We start from the raw sequence: 19,011 nt of genomic DNA on the forward strand, positions 1-19,011 counted from the left end.
AGCGACTGCGAGCTGTCTTTTTTGTTGGTGCACTCAAATGTTTGAGCATTGTTTTGTGTCTCTGCGTGACTTCTGAGACCGTGTCTCACCAAAATATGTAATTATGGCTACATAATGACAAAGACTCTTGATCCTTTATCTATTACAAAGCAAGTTCAGATGTGTGATTTTGGAGACAGTCCTCAGTTTGTTTAATTTCATCTACTTTGTGCAATCCACCTCTATCTCTGTTAGCAAAACTGCTCCACAGCATGATGCTGCCGCCACCATGCTTGACAATAGGAACTGTATTCTTTGCTTTTACCTCACCTTGACGCTTCCAAATAGGGATTCACAACATTAGTAAAACATGCAACATGCAATGATATTATGGAATATCCTGAGAATGGTATGAATTGTGATAAACATTTAATTAAAACTTGTTACCATCTTTCCACTGTAGTTTAGATAATGAGTAACCAAGCTACTGGGGAAAAAAGGTAAGAATCATTATTTCCATCTTAACAAGGTTTTATTGGATAGGATGCTTCTGACCAAGATCTGCTGTTTTGGCATAGGAACCACTTAATAACTTTTCTATCTATTTTATCTTACGAAACCTTTATGCCACATTAAGCAAAAATCATTACTAAATGTATTACAGAAGTAGAGATTTTGAAATCATGGTATTTAAATAATTAGCTTATCGCAAGCCATGCATCTCCTTGTAATATGCTTGCGTACAGTAATAACAATGAGAATATTATTGTTATTGTGCTAACAATAGCCTAGCTGTATGCTGTGCATCTCTAGCTCTAAACATACTTGTTGATGAGGCCAAAAAACTTAAACTATTCTCCAGAGGCTGTCTCAAATTGGCTGTCTGCAAATCGGCAGCTGCAAGACATAATGTGTCCATTCTGGAGTAGGGAGCGATTTGTTGGTAGGCACCGCCTCATGACAATATATGCATGTAAAAAAGAGACATCAGGGACACTGCGGTTCCAGCAGATTTCTCATCATGAATAACCGGGACATCATAGATGTTTTTTTTTTTCTGAACATCATAAACAATTTTCTTCCATCTGAGGCTAACAGATTTCTCAAATCTGTTCTGGACAGGACGGATGGATGGATAGATGGACGGACGGATGGATAGATGGACGGATGGGTGGGTGGATGGATGGAAATCGCTGAAGTAATGCGTTTTATCATCTTTCCACCCTGATAAACAGAAGAGCTGACATGCTTCCTTAAAGACCAAATATTTAAACAACATTTCTGTCAGTGAGAAGGTTTGCAAACCTTTCAATGAGCCTCAATGCTTCTCTGGCGGCTTCTCTGTGTACTTTAATAGTGACAAATATGATCGTATTCAGCAACTCGAAGTGAAAAACTCTCAAAAGCAGTTGCATTTCTGAATCAAAGGGGCCTCGCCCTGCTACATCCCCTTTAGTAATTCAGAGCACACGAACCTGAAGCAAGACGAATTATGACAACAGAAAACAGACGTGGGAGTTCTGAGCTGAGCTGAGACAATCGACATCAAATGTGCAGGTTAACGCCGGCGGTGACAGGCGGGGATGTTTTGGCACAGCCTCAGCTGTTCGAGATGGTTTGGGCCTTCCTGGGAGCCACTGATATGTGATGTGATGGACCTGAACAAGATATCGGAGGCATTATCCATTTTTCCTCTGGGGTTTTAATCATCTGATCTAAAGCAACTGTCTCACACCGACAAGAAAATACGACGCTAACAATCAAATCATCAAAGTACGACTGTCTCTGGTTCAAAAATCAGTCAAACCTGTGTCAGAGCGACGCAGCGGCGCCGCGAGTCTGTGACAGTGTCTTACAAAGGGCAAACCGAACAGCAGCAGATTCAGGAGATAAACACGGAGCATTTGTAAAAAATAACTGTTCAATAGACAAAAGGCTCAAGTCAATATCACAATGTCGTCATTGACTCGTCTGACTTTGATACGGCATTTTCAGTGATGTCATCCCTATTTACAGTTCATACTAAACCACGTCTCACCAAAGAAAGTCCAGGGTCAAACTCAATTCGTTTTTTTTTCTCTTTTCTTTCTCAAAAACAGGTCAACATGGGCCAAGGGCTGAGAGTAACTGGATCATGTGAGAGGGGCAGACAAAAGAGCTGGAGCCCAAAAATGAATCAAAGAAAAAAGGGGATATCAATAGGGTTGTTATGGTCCTGGCAACACCTGGCAGCACTTTGGCAGGCGTCAGAGGGGACTAACAAGCAGGTTGCTTCTGAGCACCAGGGGGTAAGGGGGAGGGGGCGCTAAGGGCAGAACAGGATGGAGGGGGAGGGGAGGGGGGGGGGTACATGGGCTGAGACTTGTGAAGTGGGATTTGGGGGAAATTAGGACAGCGGGGAGACAGGCATGCTGCAGTTTGCAGCAGAGAAGTAAAAGAAAGTGGGCGCCAATCTTTCTTTTTTTTTTTTTTTTGGTTCAGAAGCGGGCGTGGTTGTGGCCCTGGCTGAGCTCCCCTCCGTGGTGTCCCCCCTCTCTGCGGCCGTGCCTCTTGTGCTTCCGGCGCTCCCTCCTCGCCTTGTGGTGGTGGCGTCGGTAGCGATGGGCTCGCCGAGCTGCTGCAACGAGGGAGACAAATTTGTGATTTATCAAAGTAGAGTTGCGGAGATGAAAAAAAGGATAAAAAGACAGGGAAAGCTGCGGGAATACAGACACATATCCCCGGGGGAACATCACAGCCTTTCAGATGGATTGTAGGAGGCGGGGTGGGGGGGGGGCAGGTAAGACACAAGGGAGTGGGGATCAAAGAGCAGCAAGGTCAGAACGTCTCATTCTCTGTGGAGAGTTTCTGAAACACTGAAGGGAATCTGTTTAAAATCACAATGTCTGGACCGGGCGCCTTCAGCAAGGGCGCACTCGGCTCGCCACCCACTCACATCCTCTGTGAGAGCTTGTCCTGGGGTGCACTGCCAATTCGTATCAGCCCAACGTGTCATCTGCAATGAGCGATTACAAATTTATAACTCTGGGAGCGTCAAAACAGCCCGGTCCACAGATTAGGAGTCAGAAGAAGCAACGGCATCTTTATCAGTTTGAACAGAATCTACATTAGTTTAGTATTTCATCATTACTGTCACTCTCTGAGCAGAGAAAGGCCTCAGCTTGTAGAATATTAAAATAAATCTGCTCTTTATATGTCCTCTGAAGAAGAGAGACATTCAGAGAGAAATTCTCCTTCCTGTGCCGTCCAACAGTGCCAACGTCAAATCAGGTTAGACAAAAATAAATTCTGTAAAACCCAAACAAGGTAAGGTGTGTCAGCAAAAAAGTGTGAAGATATTTTAGACGTACTTTGCTAAAAGTAACGAGTAGGTTTTTGACAGTGAAACTTGATCTTTTATAGCACCTTACAAAAGTATTACTAAACCTTGATTTTACATGTTACAACTACAAACTTTGTTCAATTTATTGGGATTTTATGTGATAGAACAACACAAAATTGTGCATAAGAAAGGAAAATTAATCATTTTAAAATTTTCTACTGCCTAAAATCTGAAAAATGTGGCATGCATTTGTAAATAGTGCCTTTTCTCTAATAAGCCCAAATAAAAGTCACCATGGATTCATGTGATTAATAAACAGAATCACCCAATGCATAATTTAAATAACCCAACTGTTCTCTGAAGGCCTTAGAGTTTTTTTTGAGAAAGACGGTGAAAAAAAAAAACATGAAGACTGAAGAGGACAGCAGACAGATCAGGGATAAGGTTGTGGGGAAGAGAGGTATTAAACCGATTATCTGAAAATATGATGTTAGTATGGTCCACCTGCAAAACTACCAGGAAGTGGCCGCCAGCCTAAACTGACAGACTGAGAAAGGAGAGCATTATTCGGGATAGTGTGGGGCTGGTGTTCACCTTCAAGCAGAATGACATATTCAAAGCCCAGAGCTAGATGTTTAGGATAATCTGGCAACATTTATGTTACCAGATTCTCTATGTACAAACTCACCGAGCTCAAACTATTTCACAAAACACTGGAAAACAATATAGTCTTTGGTTTATGCCAAAATGGTAGAAACAAACCCTCAAATACAAGTGCAATTGCAGGTGTAATTGAGGGGAAACGAGGTTCTGCAAAGCAATGAGTCAGGTGGCCTGGATACAAATTTACCTTCAACATTTTGTTTGTAAAAAAAAAAAAAAACATGTTTTCCTTCCAGTTCAAAATGATGTTTTATGGTTTGTCACATAAAATCCCACTGAGGTACATCGAAGACTGTGATTAGAATATAACAAAATGTGAAAAGGATTGAGTACTCGAGTGAGTACTCGAATAAGGACCTGTAGCTTCCTAAAAAGATGCTCTCAGAGCATTAATTTCATTCCTGAACACGTAAAATACAGAGTTTTAAAGGCTGAACATTTCCCCTTTTTAGGAAACCTCTTTCTACCTGTATTGAAATACGTTTTTTAAAAGAACGAACAAAAACCCCAACCTTGAGCATAAACCACTTCAAAGGACACCCAATCACTCCCAAGCGAGCCCAGGGGAATTAATTCAGGCCGCAGCCACGGTAATCTTTTTGCTTGCAATTATTAATAATGAGAGCACGGCTGGAGAGCCTGAATGCTCACAGTGACAGCAGAGCCTCCGGACTCTTAATGTAGGTTCGCTGTTTGGGACCCGCGGTGGAGTATGTGCTAAAAATAAAAAAACAAATGGAAGTACGGCTTTAAGTGATGTCTGTGAAAACGGTGCCGCGTAAAACTTACATCGTATGCAGATGATCTTGGGTCGGTCCCACTTGCCGTTGGCACGACATTTAGCGGTGGGCACGTGGCGCTGCAGGAAGCCGTCGGCGCACTGGTAGCGCACTATGGAGTGGATGTCATAGTGGGAGCGCTTTCGACCAATTAGGAAGGCGTTGTCCACGCTGGGAGGGGCTCCACAAAGCACTGGAGAGACACAGGCAGTGTTGTATAAAGTACTGAAATCTCAGAGTCAAGTAAAAGCATAGGTACCTCTCCAAAATATGACTTTGGTAAAAGTCCAAGTCACTGACTGAAATGTTACTTGAGTTAAAGTCTTAAAGTATCTGAAATGTCTTGTACTTAAGTATGAAAATTACTGTAAAAATAGATGTACTCAAGTAAGGTAATCAAAAGTATAAGTAAAAAGTAAAACAAAGCAAATGCAATTTGAATGACTTTTTTTACATTTTGGTAAACTTTGAAGGTCAAATTCACTTAAAATAACATATACAACCAAGTGCAGGAGACATTTAGACCAAGTTTAGACAGAAAATACAACCTTTTTGTAAGCTTTCAGTTTTTCTTCTTCAAGTAAGGTCAGTGATATACAAATTGCGTCTCTCTCTCTCTCTCTCTCTCTCTCTTTTTTTTTTTTTGTAACGAGTAACTAAACCAAACATTGAAAATGTATCACAGTAAAAGTATGCAATTAAGTTTGAAAATATAGTGAAGTAAAAGTCAAAGTTATCAAAACGTTTTATACTCGAGGAAAGTATAAAGTACTCCAAAATTTACTTAAGTACAGTAGTGAAGTATTTATACTTTGTTACTATACAACACTGGACACAGGAGCGGAAAAATATCAACAAAGAGGGCAAGTTCATAACGGGGGAATCCAGGAATCCTGGATAAAAGAAGACAGCTGGGCTTGACTGAGTCTCAAACAGCAAGCTAGGCTAAAATACAGCAGGTAATCTATGCCAGGTTTGGGTGCATGGGGGGAGTGGTGGTGTAGTGATTAGAGCTGGGTTGCTGCAAGTTCCCCAGTTTGAAGCCCAAGGACCATTTGGCCCCTGAGGACCAGGGTTGAAGACCCCTGCTCTAAGGGATGGGGTAAATGTAGTGGACAAATTTCATAGGACTTTTCTGTATGCTCCGATTTAAGCCTGTTTACTGCTGCCATGACCAGGATAACTGCTGTGAAGGGCTAGTTATAAATGAACATATGAAATTAAAATGTACAAAAACATGAATTAAGTGCGTTTGATAACTGTACAAAAAGTAATTTCTTATCACAGGTTGTTAACCTGGTTAGGAGCCTGCTGATCTCACAGAATACGTCTCAAAAGGTAATTTATGTATCACTTCTTATGTAAAAACCCTGTCTGATATTGCAACTAGGAAATCCTCTCTTAATCACCTATACAGCTTTTTAAATAGCCGCCCAGTTGCCTGCTTCAGTTTGTTTATACCTCCTCTTTCGTCATGCAAGTAGTAAATATGGTCTTTGAATTAGAAGGATTGTATAGATCCCTTTTTCCTTAAACATCCCACATTTAAGGACGCAGACACAACCCACACTCAGACTTTGGCTCAAACTTTCCTTAGAGCACTACTGCAGTGTAAACATCATAATCTGGATTTAGTTTCAGAAGGACAGCAAAGTCGGTGTAAGACTGGGAGTGAGTGGGCGCCTGTCAAGGTAAAAATGCATTTTTGACAGATGAGGAGTGGAGCGAGGATAAGGAAAATGTTTACAGAAGCTGCAGGAGATAGAGCTGACACGCTGTTAAGAGACTGACAGGATGGGAAAGCCACAGGGAAGCGCTGCAACAGTCTTCTACAGTAATGTTGGATTGACCAGGATTTTTTTATGATCAAATAAACCATAACCTCTAATAGCAATGACCCAGTTTTATTTTAGATCAATCCTGAATTGTAGGTCTTTTGAGGCAGAATGTACAATACAAGGCACCATGAAGAAGTGGAAAAAATATGATATATAAATATATATAAATATATATTTTACTGCAGTAGAGCAATTTCCTACTGAAAAATATACAAAAAAAAAAGATTTGAGTTCATTTATTCAATAGGTGAACGATTAAATGTTTTTTTTCCAACTCCATCTTATTTATATAGCACCAATTCATGAAACATGTCATCTCAAGGCACTTTCCAATGTCAAAGTTAATCAGATTATACAGATTGACTCAGATTATACAGATTGGTCAAAAAGTTTCCTATCTAAGAAACCCAGTAGATTGCATCATGTCCTCCTGAAAGAGCGTAGAGCCACAGGGAGAGTCGTCTGCATTGTCCATGGCTTTGCAGCAATCCCTCATACCGAGCAAGCATGAAGCGATAGTAAAAAGAACGATATCCAATGGTAAGAACTAATTGCTTTTAACAAAATCACACTTGGCACAAATATTGGTCCTTTTGTTGTTAACACTCTATACAACTCCCTGTTAGTAATAACACTCAGTCCAACTTTTAATAAGGCTGGAGAACACCGAGAGAGATCCTTGACCATCCCTCTTTGCACAGTCTCTCTATGTTTTAGATTGGATTTAAGCTTCAAGATGTTCATAGTTTTTGGGATTAGGCGATCAATTTCTGTATTTAGCCATTTGCACTGAATCATTGCCCAGCTGACATTTACAATTATGAGCTATTTTCAGTTTTCCAGTGGAGTCCTCCAGACCTTTGTTTAAAATTTCCTGACATATAAAGCAGTTCCTTCTACCATGCTCTGTTGTGGATTTCTGGGGCCCAGAACAACACAGATCCTCCTCCATACTTAACAGTGGACATAAGGTGCTTTTACACCTTTTCCTTCTTTATACCAAACTAGCCTGGGAACTTTACTATTGGAAAAGTCAATCTTAGACTCATTTAACCAGTCACAGTATAGTTGCAACAAACTATAGTTTGTTTGTGATGGCAGCACAAATTTTTTTTTTTTTTCTCACGTATCTCCTAAACAACCCAGGGTTGCTATGAAGACTGGATGAACTCAATGTGGCACCCTTCCCTGCAGTTCTCTAACTATGAGCTTTGAACATTTTCTTTTGCTCCCCTAACATCCTGCTCACTGTGTGTTGGCAAGACAAATAAACCTTCTCCTAACCTAGTGACCAGTGGTGGTGAGAAATCTCCAGTGTCATGTAATATTTATAGTCCAGGGAAACAAGAAGGTCTAGTAATTAGTCATAAATAAAATAAATTAAATAAAAGTATGGGGAAATATGCTTTATTTATAATAATTTTGAATAAATCATTGCAGTAGGGGTTACTGCTAGTTGCGCCACCAGTGATTCTGTTGAAAACAATTATAAAAAAGGGGATTTTTCTCTGAATAAATGTATTCAAATTAAATTTTGTATTAAATTTTTCATGTGACTCCATATGCCACTGCGATGAAAGATTAATATATTTGAAGAGATTCTTCACATTATCGCCATTAAACGTAGCGCGGTGCCAGTAAACGTGGCTTTCACTGTAAATACCGTCTGACAGTCAAACTAAAACAGATTTCTTCCTTTGAACTTCAATTCATGCATCACAGGAAGAACCAAACGCGCAATCAGAGAATGTTTGGAAGTGTTCCCGACGCGAATGATCAAGCACCCTTTAAAAAGGGAGAGCAATGCCATTAATTCAGATGAAAAGCCCAACGCCACATTTACAGTTTAATGGGTTGTGAAAGAAGAAGGGAGGGGAAAATAAGCCTCTCCGCCGTGACACAGGGAGATCACTGGATCAACAAAGATGGATGGCTAAAAGGTAGTTTTTCGTTTGCCGACAACCCTTTTCCCCAGGGGGAATGTTTTTCGTTGTTTTGTTTTGTTTTTTTGCAGCGAGGGCAGAGAAGTCAGGTGTACTGAAAGATGGATTAAGGGAAAATGTTGCTAAACCCTTCAGAAGCAACCAGAGGCGAGAATTTATGGAACCCTTTTAGAGTCACAAAAGGTCTTTGCGGCAGAAAGCCAAACGGTTGTCAAGCTATACGAGTCAGAATAAAAAAAAAAAAGATCAACACTAGAAAATCCACAAAAGTCTTGCTGGCAAAGCGAAGCTCACTGGAGTCACATGCCTCCAAACGGAAACTCTGGCTCACCTTAACCGTTTCACACGTGTTCTCTTCTTGCAGCGCAGAATTTTTACATGCATTGACATAATAAAATACTTCCTAAACCTTACCAGGACACGTTTGCTTGGGCTTTGTAAAAGTTGCATACATCAGATGTGTTTATTCGTGCTGTGAGCAGCTACGGAGGTATTATTTGTGCCTTTATGCCTGTGTGGCGGGGGGTTGTCAGTGTGAGGTGGAGGAATGGGAAGAGCTGCAGACAGCTTGATGCTGGGTCCTCTCAGCGCTCCTTTATGGCCTCAAAGCATCCGCACTCCCACTGACAATCATGACAGGAAAAAAATGAGAGCGATGTAAAGCGCGTGCATGTGTGCATTTTCTACCGGGTTCTGCTGGGAGAGAGAGAGAGACTCACATGGAAGATGTGGACAGATTCATTTTTTTGTTATTAAAGAACAAACTGAGAAACTCGTCTTTGTGAATGTTGCTGCTGACAGCTGCTGGGAGCTACTGAGAGATGATAGTGTTACGGTGCGGAGCTTTTAACACACAGGGATGCAAACAGATTAAGAAAACTTTCCCAAACCAGCAGAAGTCACCATCTAAGGGTTTCTCTTAGACTGTTTTTTTATCATCCGCGTGCAGTTTTTAAGTCTTCCTGCGGTATATAAGAGTTTGAGTCGGAGCACCCAAGGTCACAACTGTTGCTTGAACGGTCAAGCAAAACAAGCTTTAATAATATAAAACTACAGTGTCCTGCAAAGGTATTCATACCGCTTATATATATAAAAAAGATTTTCTTACATAAAACCCACAAACATTACTGTATTTGAATAGGATTTTATGTAATCGACCGCCGCAAAATAGATTATGGCGAACTGAACTAAAGGGTACTCTCTTTTTACCACTCTTCCACAAAGGTCCTAACATCCAACAGATTCCCCCACCTGAGCTGTTGATCTGTGCAGCACCCCCAGAGTGACTGTGGGCCTCTTAACTTATTTGTCTGATCGACGCTCTCCTCGCCCAATCTTTCACTTTAGCTAGAAGGCCATGTCCAGCAGGCTTGCAGTCTTCATACACACTTTCCTCAACTTTATCCCTGTAGCCTGTCTGCTACAATACTTTGTATTTATGGGGCTTTTCCTCCCTAATGTTCTGCAACAAACCTGTGAGGCCTTTAAAGAATATCTGTATACCTGCTGGAAAAAGGTGACACACAGGTGGACACTATTCACAAATCAGATAACTTGCATAAATATTTGGTTGCACTGGACTTTATTTAGAGGTATCAGAGCAAAGGGCCCTGAGTACAAGTCCACATCACAGTTTTCTTACTTTTGCTAAAGAAAATGATTGAAAATACTCCATTAAGTCCATTCTAAGTCATAATTGTGCATTACTTTTTATTAATAGATCTCAAATTCTTAATAAAGTACTTTTGAACTTTCGGTTACAACATAGGAACATGTGACAAACTTCACGGCGTATGAATGCTTTTATAAGTTCCTGTCTTGCAAAGGAAACAGTTATTGGTTTCCTATTTCCTCTAATGTTTTCTTGCAGCCATAACCCGATTGTTATTCATGCCACTTTGCCTTTCTTGAGGCTTTCAGATCCCTCAGTAGTTGAGATGAGAGAAATATGCAATTATTTCCCATCTAGATATTTCAGATCATTTATCAAGTCATCTTTCCTTTATAGCTCTCATTCTGAAGGGGTTTGTACACAAGTGTAAATATACATTCAAATTTAAGAGGGCACAAGAAGGCTTGAGAAATGGAGTGAAAAATAAAATACTTTCCCCTTTATTTTGAAATTCTATAATACCGGACTGTTGCATAATAACCATTGTTCTATCATTAGCCTATCATTTCCCATGGGGCTCACAGTGTTTGCACAGGATGCCATGCAAATTCAGCTTTCAAAGTTTTTCACATAATAATCTGTCAAACGCGGTGCAATAATATCATAATGCATGTCCTGCTGAAAGTGAATCCCCTCACATGTTACTGACATAACCTTATGGCTGAGTCATATGTTCGGCAGATTTTCCAAATTAAAAATTAAGACGAGTAGGTCTAGTTTCCCAATTTTCCTCAAAACGGCGATTAGTGGCACCTCATGTTGTAGTAAAGGACTTTTGCTCAAACATTTTTAACAAAAATATCAAGTCATGTTCAATAAATGAGAATATTATTGAAAAGTTCATTCATTTCAGTTACTCAATTCACTAAAGGGAAACACATTATAAAAATGAACAGAGGCCGATGAGGTTTTTAAAGCCTTTTTTTTGTTTTCACCTCCAGCTAATAAAAACACACAGCATTTAAGATTAGAATAAAGAATCAGACCGATAAAGCAACATTTTTCATGCAGAAACGGGGGCTTAATGAAACGTATGCTTATTACAGACTTAACTTATTTATTGATTAAGACTATACTTTGACAAAGTTTAACAGCGTAATGTTCTGTATTTGCTGTGAAAATATAACCTACAGGTAAATATTTCCCCTGATTTAGTTAAAGACATCACCAACGAGGCTCAATGTTTGTGCAGCGTCCAACTGGATTGTTGTGTGAGCAATCACTACATATGTTTTAGTAATTTTACAGTCGTTCCTCTTTTCAGTTGAACAGGAGGAAAAAAAGCCATCGCCGTCTGCGTGCGGCGCCGCCCTGACTGTCCCCGGGGTGGTCAATCATCGTGTGACAGGTTCATGTGATGAAGAAGACAAACAGATCACCTGAGCGGGGGTAATTAGAAATCCTTCAGGGAGCTCCCAGCATGGCGCTGACAAACTTCACTGATAGGACAAGACAGTACATGGGGTTACTTTGAGTGAAAAAGGGGCTGACGGTGGGGAGTAGCAGGAAGATGAAAAGATTCTGGTGATTTCAAGTGACTGATTGAGGTCAGAGGTTGCCTGGATGCTGGGGACTTGTGACAGTGTGCTTCAGAGGTGGTGCAACACCTTCCTTGGGAAGGAAATAGCTCTGCATTTGTCCTGAAACAGAGTAAGTCAGCCTCCGGAGATCTCTGCCAGCAGCCATAATTCGGTTTAATTACCATAATGACTATCTGGAAGACGGTTTATTCCTTTAAGGCCCTTTACTGCAACATCCTCAGTTTTTTGTTTAGCTGAGAATCTTCTAATCACTTGCTTGGGAGCTCTATTTGTGTTTTACATTTTTTAGCTTCTCATTACAATTGGCTAAAATTTATATATTCAGGTCAAAGCTTTTCAAAACTGGAAAATGGATAAAACGCACACAACTCTGACGGTTGCATTTCGAATTTCTTTTCAAAACCATAATACTAAAAAAAATCATAGCTGTGGCGTGAGGCTAAACTTTTTCTTGGCTCCCACTGTTTCAGGATCTTAACAACGTCTCCGCAATAAGAGTACGACCAAATTACTTTTTCTACTAACATCATTCAAAAGTTCAGCTGACATCAGCTGTCCTTTCGATAATGTCTCTCTGCTTTAAAAAGACGACGAAAAAAAAACTATTTTTCCCTCTCTTAAGGGGATATAAGGCTTTATCATGTCCATAACTAAACCTCGTTTGTGCTCCTCTTTCACAGTCCAACGGCGCCGGGGCTTAATATTCTTCTGAAACGTCTTCAGAGCCCCTCGTTCCTCATGATTTCTGTGAACCTAACTTACTGCTTCACTTGCACCCCATTTGTAGCGCTCATGCTGCTTGTTGACAACATTCAGATGATACAAGTCGTCTTTGGACAAAAGAAAGCTTACGGCTTACCGTATCACACAAGTTTGATTTCGGCAAACTTGAAAATGAAAAAGAGTTTAGTGTCTAAACTTGGTCAGACGCGCTTCTATTTTCTGAGACTCTGAAACAGCTTTGGTGTTAGCTTGTTGCAGGGTCGGCCTTGTTTTCGGTTTCACTCTGACATCTTCATCATAAGTACAGCCCAAAGTCTGTTCAAAACTGGGCTAACATTTCAAATTGCTGCCCTCGGAGTCTATTCTCGCCCTAATAGTTCTACAAATGAATGTGTTTTATTACACCTAGCTTTTATCATGTCAGGTTTTTTTATTTATTTTTTTGCCTTTGGTCATAAATATGACATGTATGCAAATAGGTGGAGCAAATTAAGTTTAATGGGCTCTCAGAGGAGCACAGATTGGTCTGGCTTTAGGGAGAGACACAGAGAGAGAGAGACAGAGAGAGAGAGAGAGAGAGAGAGAGAGAGAGAGAGAGCAACAGGGGACGTGAAATTAACAGGAACATAGTTGAAGAGGTTGACCCACCAATATGTTTTGCTCTATTGTCTATGTTGACTTTAAGAAGCACTTATTTGCCTTGAGACAGTTTAAACCACTGAAAGGGATGATTTTATGCAGCCATAGAGCTGTGATATGAGCAGCATGTTAAAAACTACTTTTAGTCAATAAAAGAGGATGATGAGAGGGCTGTTAGGGAAACTTTGAAGAGCTGAACATGTACTGATTGAAGAGGCTCAGAGGTAATCTCTTCCTCCATATGGGAGAGATGTGTGTAATGTAAGGTATGACACAGTCGGGGTGTTTATAATCACCTGAAGGTTTGGGTTTTATCAATCCCTGAGGTTTAACTAACAGCAGAGGGCTGGCACACTTCTGTACTGATTTACATGAAGAAACAGAACTTCTGCTCACCTTCTTTTCATCACAATTGCACTTTTAGGACCGACTCAATTTGAATAGAAGAACGCAGTTGTTTCTACTTTGCACTTGTCCTCATTCTGCATCCGTCTCTTGCTCACCCCCATTCCTCAGTCTCACTCCCTAAGTTTGATTCATTTCTTTTACACCCCCATGCCGTGCGCTTCTTACCGCAGCCCTCTGCTCTCACCTGTTCCCTTCTTGCAGACGTAGGGCAGATTGTAGTTGCAAGGCACGTCGTTCCATTTGGCATTCTCATGAGCGATCATTACCACGCAGTCCTCTCCTCCGGCGAAGAAGTTGTCAGGCTGGTTTTCCCGCCAGTTTTCATATTGCTGCAAAAATACACATTCGGAAAGTTAAGAATGACAAGAATTGCACGAAAGGCCTTTATTGGATGTTTCTGACGGTATGGCTTTATTCACTAGAAGAGGTACTTGCATTTAAACGGCATTTTCGTCTGCTGAAACAGGTTTTGCAAATTCTATCGGCCCTTGACCGTTTCCCTAAATTTACCTTTAGGTTTACATTAATGTTGCTGCATCATTGTTGAGAGCAAAGATGGGGCTTAGTTTAGATACTGACATAACAGTGAGTGAGCAGAGAAGCTGAAAGTAAATCAAAGTTCATGTTCTACATTAAGTTATTTAAATTTTTGAAGCCAGAGAAGATTACTTTGAGGATAACAAAGTCTAAAAAGAAAAAACCCAATTTCCTGATTAAAAAATATTTTGATTGATTTATTATATAATAGTCAGCTTTATTTTGTTGGACGGTATATAAGTGATACCATGATCTTTCTTACAAGCCTTTGTGTATCGTCGCATCCCTCATATTTAGCATTTCAGACTCCAATGGTTAGAAATAATTGCTGCTTACTCACCAGGTCTGTCTTGTCCGTCCACTGAAAGTCATCCTCCACTGTACGATCATTCAGCCCAATCCAGGTGTTGTCGTGGCTCAGACCTGTGTCAGATGTAAAGCAAATGAATAAATAGAGACGTAGACCCTTAATATAGCCATTAACAGTCACTCATATCAAGTTTTCCCATACAACATACTGTATTAGTCAGTTTTCTCTACGTCTGCCTAAAACATGACGAATGCATGACTGCAAGGGATTAGACATCCAAAAAAACCCAAATGTATTAAGTAGAGAAAGGGAAGTTTCTTCAGTTAAGGATAAAATGAAAGGTTAGATCGCGAGGACGGGCTCAGAAACCAGTCCATCCTGCAGACTGAAGGTCTTCCTCATTGGCTGCAGCTGAGAGACAAACAATAACAGAAAGTAGCAGTGTCTGAGATGTGCTAATGCTAGTTGTTTAGTCGTAGTGAAAGCAAATTTCCCTAATGGTATTTTGGTTTAAACTCATTTGCCTTCGTGGGGGCGCAGGTCCCCGCACATACTGTACATATTAAAATTTCAATCACGCTGATGATTAACATCATTACTGGGTCCATTAATCTTGCTAATAGCTCTGAACCCTTTATTGAAGGGGTGGAGACACTCATTTTCAAGGCAACGGGGCCCTTTTTTGGGAAACTTTGAAAAAAAAGAAAAAAAGCTAGATGGATAGCATTTGTCAGACAGCGAGCTGAAAAATTCAGAATCACGGTGCTGGTGATCTGACGGTATTACAATTCAAGTGGCAATGGAGCGCCGCCGCGGGGCGAAAAGATTAGGCTGAAGAGATGAGGCACCAACAGACGGGCCAAAGTCTGTTTGGATTGTGACAATGAGTGGCCTGGGCTGCTGTCTGTGGTGAACAATCATGCAGCCCGGTTTCAGCAGAGACAAGCAAAAATACAAGAATCATAGAGATGTTCTGCAGGAAAACATGTAACTCTCCATTTACTTGACATACAGTAAGAAAAGCAGTGACTATAAAAATGCAAGCATTGACTTCAGAAGAAGTAAGTCTAAACTGAGAGTGGTGAATTCAGTTGGAGACATATTTACACACGCTGTAACCTTCTTTTCACTGTCTGACAATAAACCAGAAACTGTTTTACTGGAGTGTACAAACACTACGATTACTACGTCGTTATGCAGTCTGGTCCGTCGTGCCATCGGAGTAATTTGGAGACACGTCTGTGGCTATATCTTAAAAAAATACCTCAAACACGCTGTTTCCTTGTGTGACATCATGGAAAGAAAAAAATACATTATCCAAGATGTCAGGAAGTGATCCTCAACAAGGGGGATTCAAACTCTTTTAAACAAGGAGGTGGAGCGAACAAAAAAAGGTGAAAAAATAGACTGATGGAAGGATGGATAAATAAATGAACAACTGTTTGTGAGTTTAAAAGATTACAATAAAGACTGACCCCCCATGAAAGTGAATTATAACAATGATGGGTTGATTTAAAACATTTGTAACAAAGTGTCTGACCTGAACAACACAAGGTGCAGCAGATCAGAGATAATTACCATTTAGAGGATTTCCTGAGGTCTCGGCATAAATAAAATAAATCTGATTTTTTAGAATCAAATCATTTGACCAAGGTTTTAATGAAATCAACTAAACAACCGTATCCTTTTCAAAATTCTATGCAACGAGGAACATAGGAGCTGAGCAATGAAGCACTTTGATGAGACGTTAAGACTGAAAACCCGAATTAGGAAGTTGAGAAACGGATCCCATTTATCAGACAGAGAGTGAACAAAGTTCCTCCTGACTGTAAGAGCATGTTTTGACAACAAAATTAGCAAAAAATCAAATTCAGTTTTTTTTTTAAATGACAAAAATACTTCCATCATCTGGCCTGGGAATGTTTTTGTTTTGTTTGCCTGTAAACTATTTGTGGATTAATTCACTTCAACTGCAACAAAGAAAGAAAAAAGAAACCAAGTAAAACGCTAACAGACCTTTTTTTTGTTTAACTCCCATTTTTTTAAAACCCATCTTAGACAGAGAACTGGTAACAACTTCTACAATATTAATTTAGTATTAAATTGGGAAGCCTTTACATGGCGACTCAGCCATTTCTGGTGGGAGCCACTTGTGCTAATGTTGAGTTCACTGGTCACTGTCAGGTCAAACAAATTGGCCCGTCAGGAGTGAGATTGTTTTCCACAGAAAAAAATGGTTAATAAGGTCCATCTGACTTTCTTAGCTTTGTAATTTTATATTTGTACAGACACTTGCCTCTTGTCTCTTGTAGGTGCTTTTTATTACCTTACCAGTGCAAATGATGCTCTCAATACACGAAAATAACTGATGCAAATTGATTTCTACAGTAAATCAGTACATCCTTTGCCATCAAAATATGTTTTAATATTATGATTAATGATATTAATCATAATATTCTTTGCTCTCTATCTCTGTGTTGCCCTGCGACAGACTGGTGACCTGTCCAGGGTGTACCCCGCTTCTCGCCCAGTGAACGCTGGAGATAGACACCAGCAACCCCCGCTACCCCACGAGGGATTAAACGGGTCAGAAAATGGATGGATGGTATTATTATTATTATTATTATTATTATTATTATACAGCGTTTTTGTAATCAAAATAATTAATCATAAAAATCAGTGAGTAAAGGTGCTAGTGGCCATTGTATTGTTCAACTTAAATTAAAAGCTCTAACAAATTGATTTTATGCCCCAATACATTTTTCATTTCAATCAATTCTTTTTATCTCAACAAGCAATTGCAATTTATTGACTTTATTACTAATTATTTATCAATTATCAGTTCAAAACACCACTGAAAACGCCTGTTAAGGTTTTGAGGATTGCCTCCTTTACTCAGTATTAGATAAAAAAAAACAAAACCAAAAAAAAACTGGATAAAACATTCTCTCCCTCCAATCACTCCTGCATCTGTTTGTGGTTGATGAGAGAACTACGGCAGCCTGACACACACACACATAAAAAAAAAAAAAAGAGGTGGAAATTGCTCCCATGTGATTGCATCCATGTGTATTTGCTGCAATGAGCTCTGTGAATCCGGCGCAGGAATAAATCAAACAGCAGGCCGGGAACAGTTGCAAAAAAATGGAGAGATTTCCCTGCTTGGTGAATTTTCCCTCCTTCGTATAATTTCTACGGGCTGCTCTGTGGGTAAAAAAAAAAAAAGGCTGTGACCTGCACCCACCTCTGATGAAGCTCTGCTCGGCTGCACTGTGGATGCTGGCCAGGTGACCGCTGTGCTCCCTGCAGTCCTTCTCAGCGTCCTCCCAGGTGTGTCTGCGGCTGAAGTACCTGTAGCAGTGGCCGTGAAACTTTCTCCACGAGTGCTCGCAGCCCTCAATGTCTGCGAAAATGGAGGAAAACAGGAAGAGAAAGTAAGCATCAACTAAAAAAGGCACCTATTACTAGATTTTTGAGAATGATAAACCTTCTCACTGTACTGCAAAGAGAGAGGGCGAGAACGTGAGACCAAGAGAGAGATAGACATTGATCTTTTCAGATTTCTTTGTGTGTTTACACAGCCGCTTTCCTGTCTTGCGGCAAACAGGATTGCCACGATATTTCTTCTCTATAAAAATGTTTTTCTTTCCGCACCATGTTGCCTTAAGTGCCCTTTGTGACACCACTCTCTGCCTCCATCCCTCCGATTCCGCTCCTGTCTTCAACTTGACTCCTAATCCACCACAAACACAAGCTGGCAGTGAGACAGCTTAGTCCAGTGAAAAGGCGTCTTAATCCGTTCAAATGACAACAATCCTTAGAAATTGCTTCCAGCGTGCGGCGCTCGCTTGGTAATTAAGCCCCGTCACATTCCTGTCAGCGCATTCACTCTCCCTCCACCCATTCCTCTATCTCTTCCTCCTTCTCTCCTTTCATCTTTTACATCTGTTCCCTCCTCTGTCATCTCTGTGAGGGCTGCGTTGTGTCGCTGTGTAAAATGTGACGGGTGTGTGGCTTACGGTTTAAGCTTAAGTTTGAATGTACGGCAAAAGAAAAAAAAAAAAAACGGGTGTAAATTAATGTATAGTCGATGTATAGTCCTTCCCAACAGTACGAAGATCAGGGAAATGACCTATGCTTCTCCAGCAACAAATGTGAAGTGACAGCAGTAATTCTGGCGGTGCAAATTAGGCGCCGCTTAGTATGCAGAGGGATACAGACTTGACCATAGAGGACGTAAGCAGAAAAGAGAGAATAGTGACGTATTAGAAAGTAGTCCACAGTGAAAGCTTTTCTGAGAAATAATATGAAGAGCCTGAACATCTCCGCTTTTCATACTCACCGCCCTTAATGCTGTTTAGGGTCTTTTGAAGTACAGCTCCATGAAGAGGAATGGCATCATTTTAGCAAATGGCACGGAGTGCATTATTGTGACACAGCCTGCCTTGCGGTTGAAAATACGGCGTATTTTGTATTTGCGGCTTGCTTGCATGCTCTATGCAAACCAAACAAAGTGAGCTTAGAAGTGTGAGAAAAGCCAGTGTGCAGCGCATGAAACGGCTCGTTACAGCTCGGGTAAAAGTCTGAATACGCTCATAAATAAAACGAGGACTCATCATAGGAATGTTTGCGCCTGAAAAAATAGTGGCGATTGCCG

General features: G+C 40.5%; 1 protein-coding gene across 1 annotated transcript in view; it reads right to left on the bottom strand.

Annotated features, from left to right (window-relative positions):
• Positions 1–2,057: 2,057 nt before the first annotated feature.
• ncanb (neurocan b) overlaps positions 2,058–19,011 on the bottom strand; it is a gene marked incomplete at its 5' end in the record, with an annotated part of 192,595 nt that continues 175,641 nt past the window's right edge. The window contains 5 exon segments of the mRNA XM_036141377.1: positions 2,058–2,593; positions 4,754–4,936; positions 13,692–13,836; positions 14,385–14,467; positions 17,599–17,757. Coding sequence (XP_035997270.1) covers positions 2,457–2,593; positions 4,754–4,936; positions 13,692–13,836; positions 14,385–14,467; positions 17,599–17,757 — 707 coding nt within the window.

This window comes from Fundulus heteroclitus, chromosome 9 (assembly GCF_011125445.2).
Source record: "Fundulus heteroclitus isolate FHET01 chromosome 9, MU-UCD_Fhet_4.1, whole genome shotgun sequence".
Classification (NCBI taxonomy): domain Eukaryota; kingdom Metazoa; phylum Chordata; class Actinopteri; order Cyprinodontiformes; family Fundulidae; genus Fundulus; species Fundulus heteroclitus.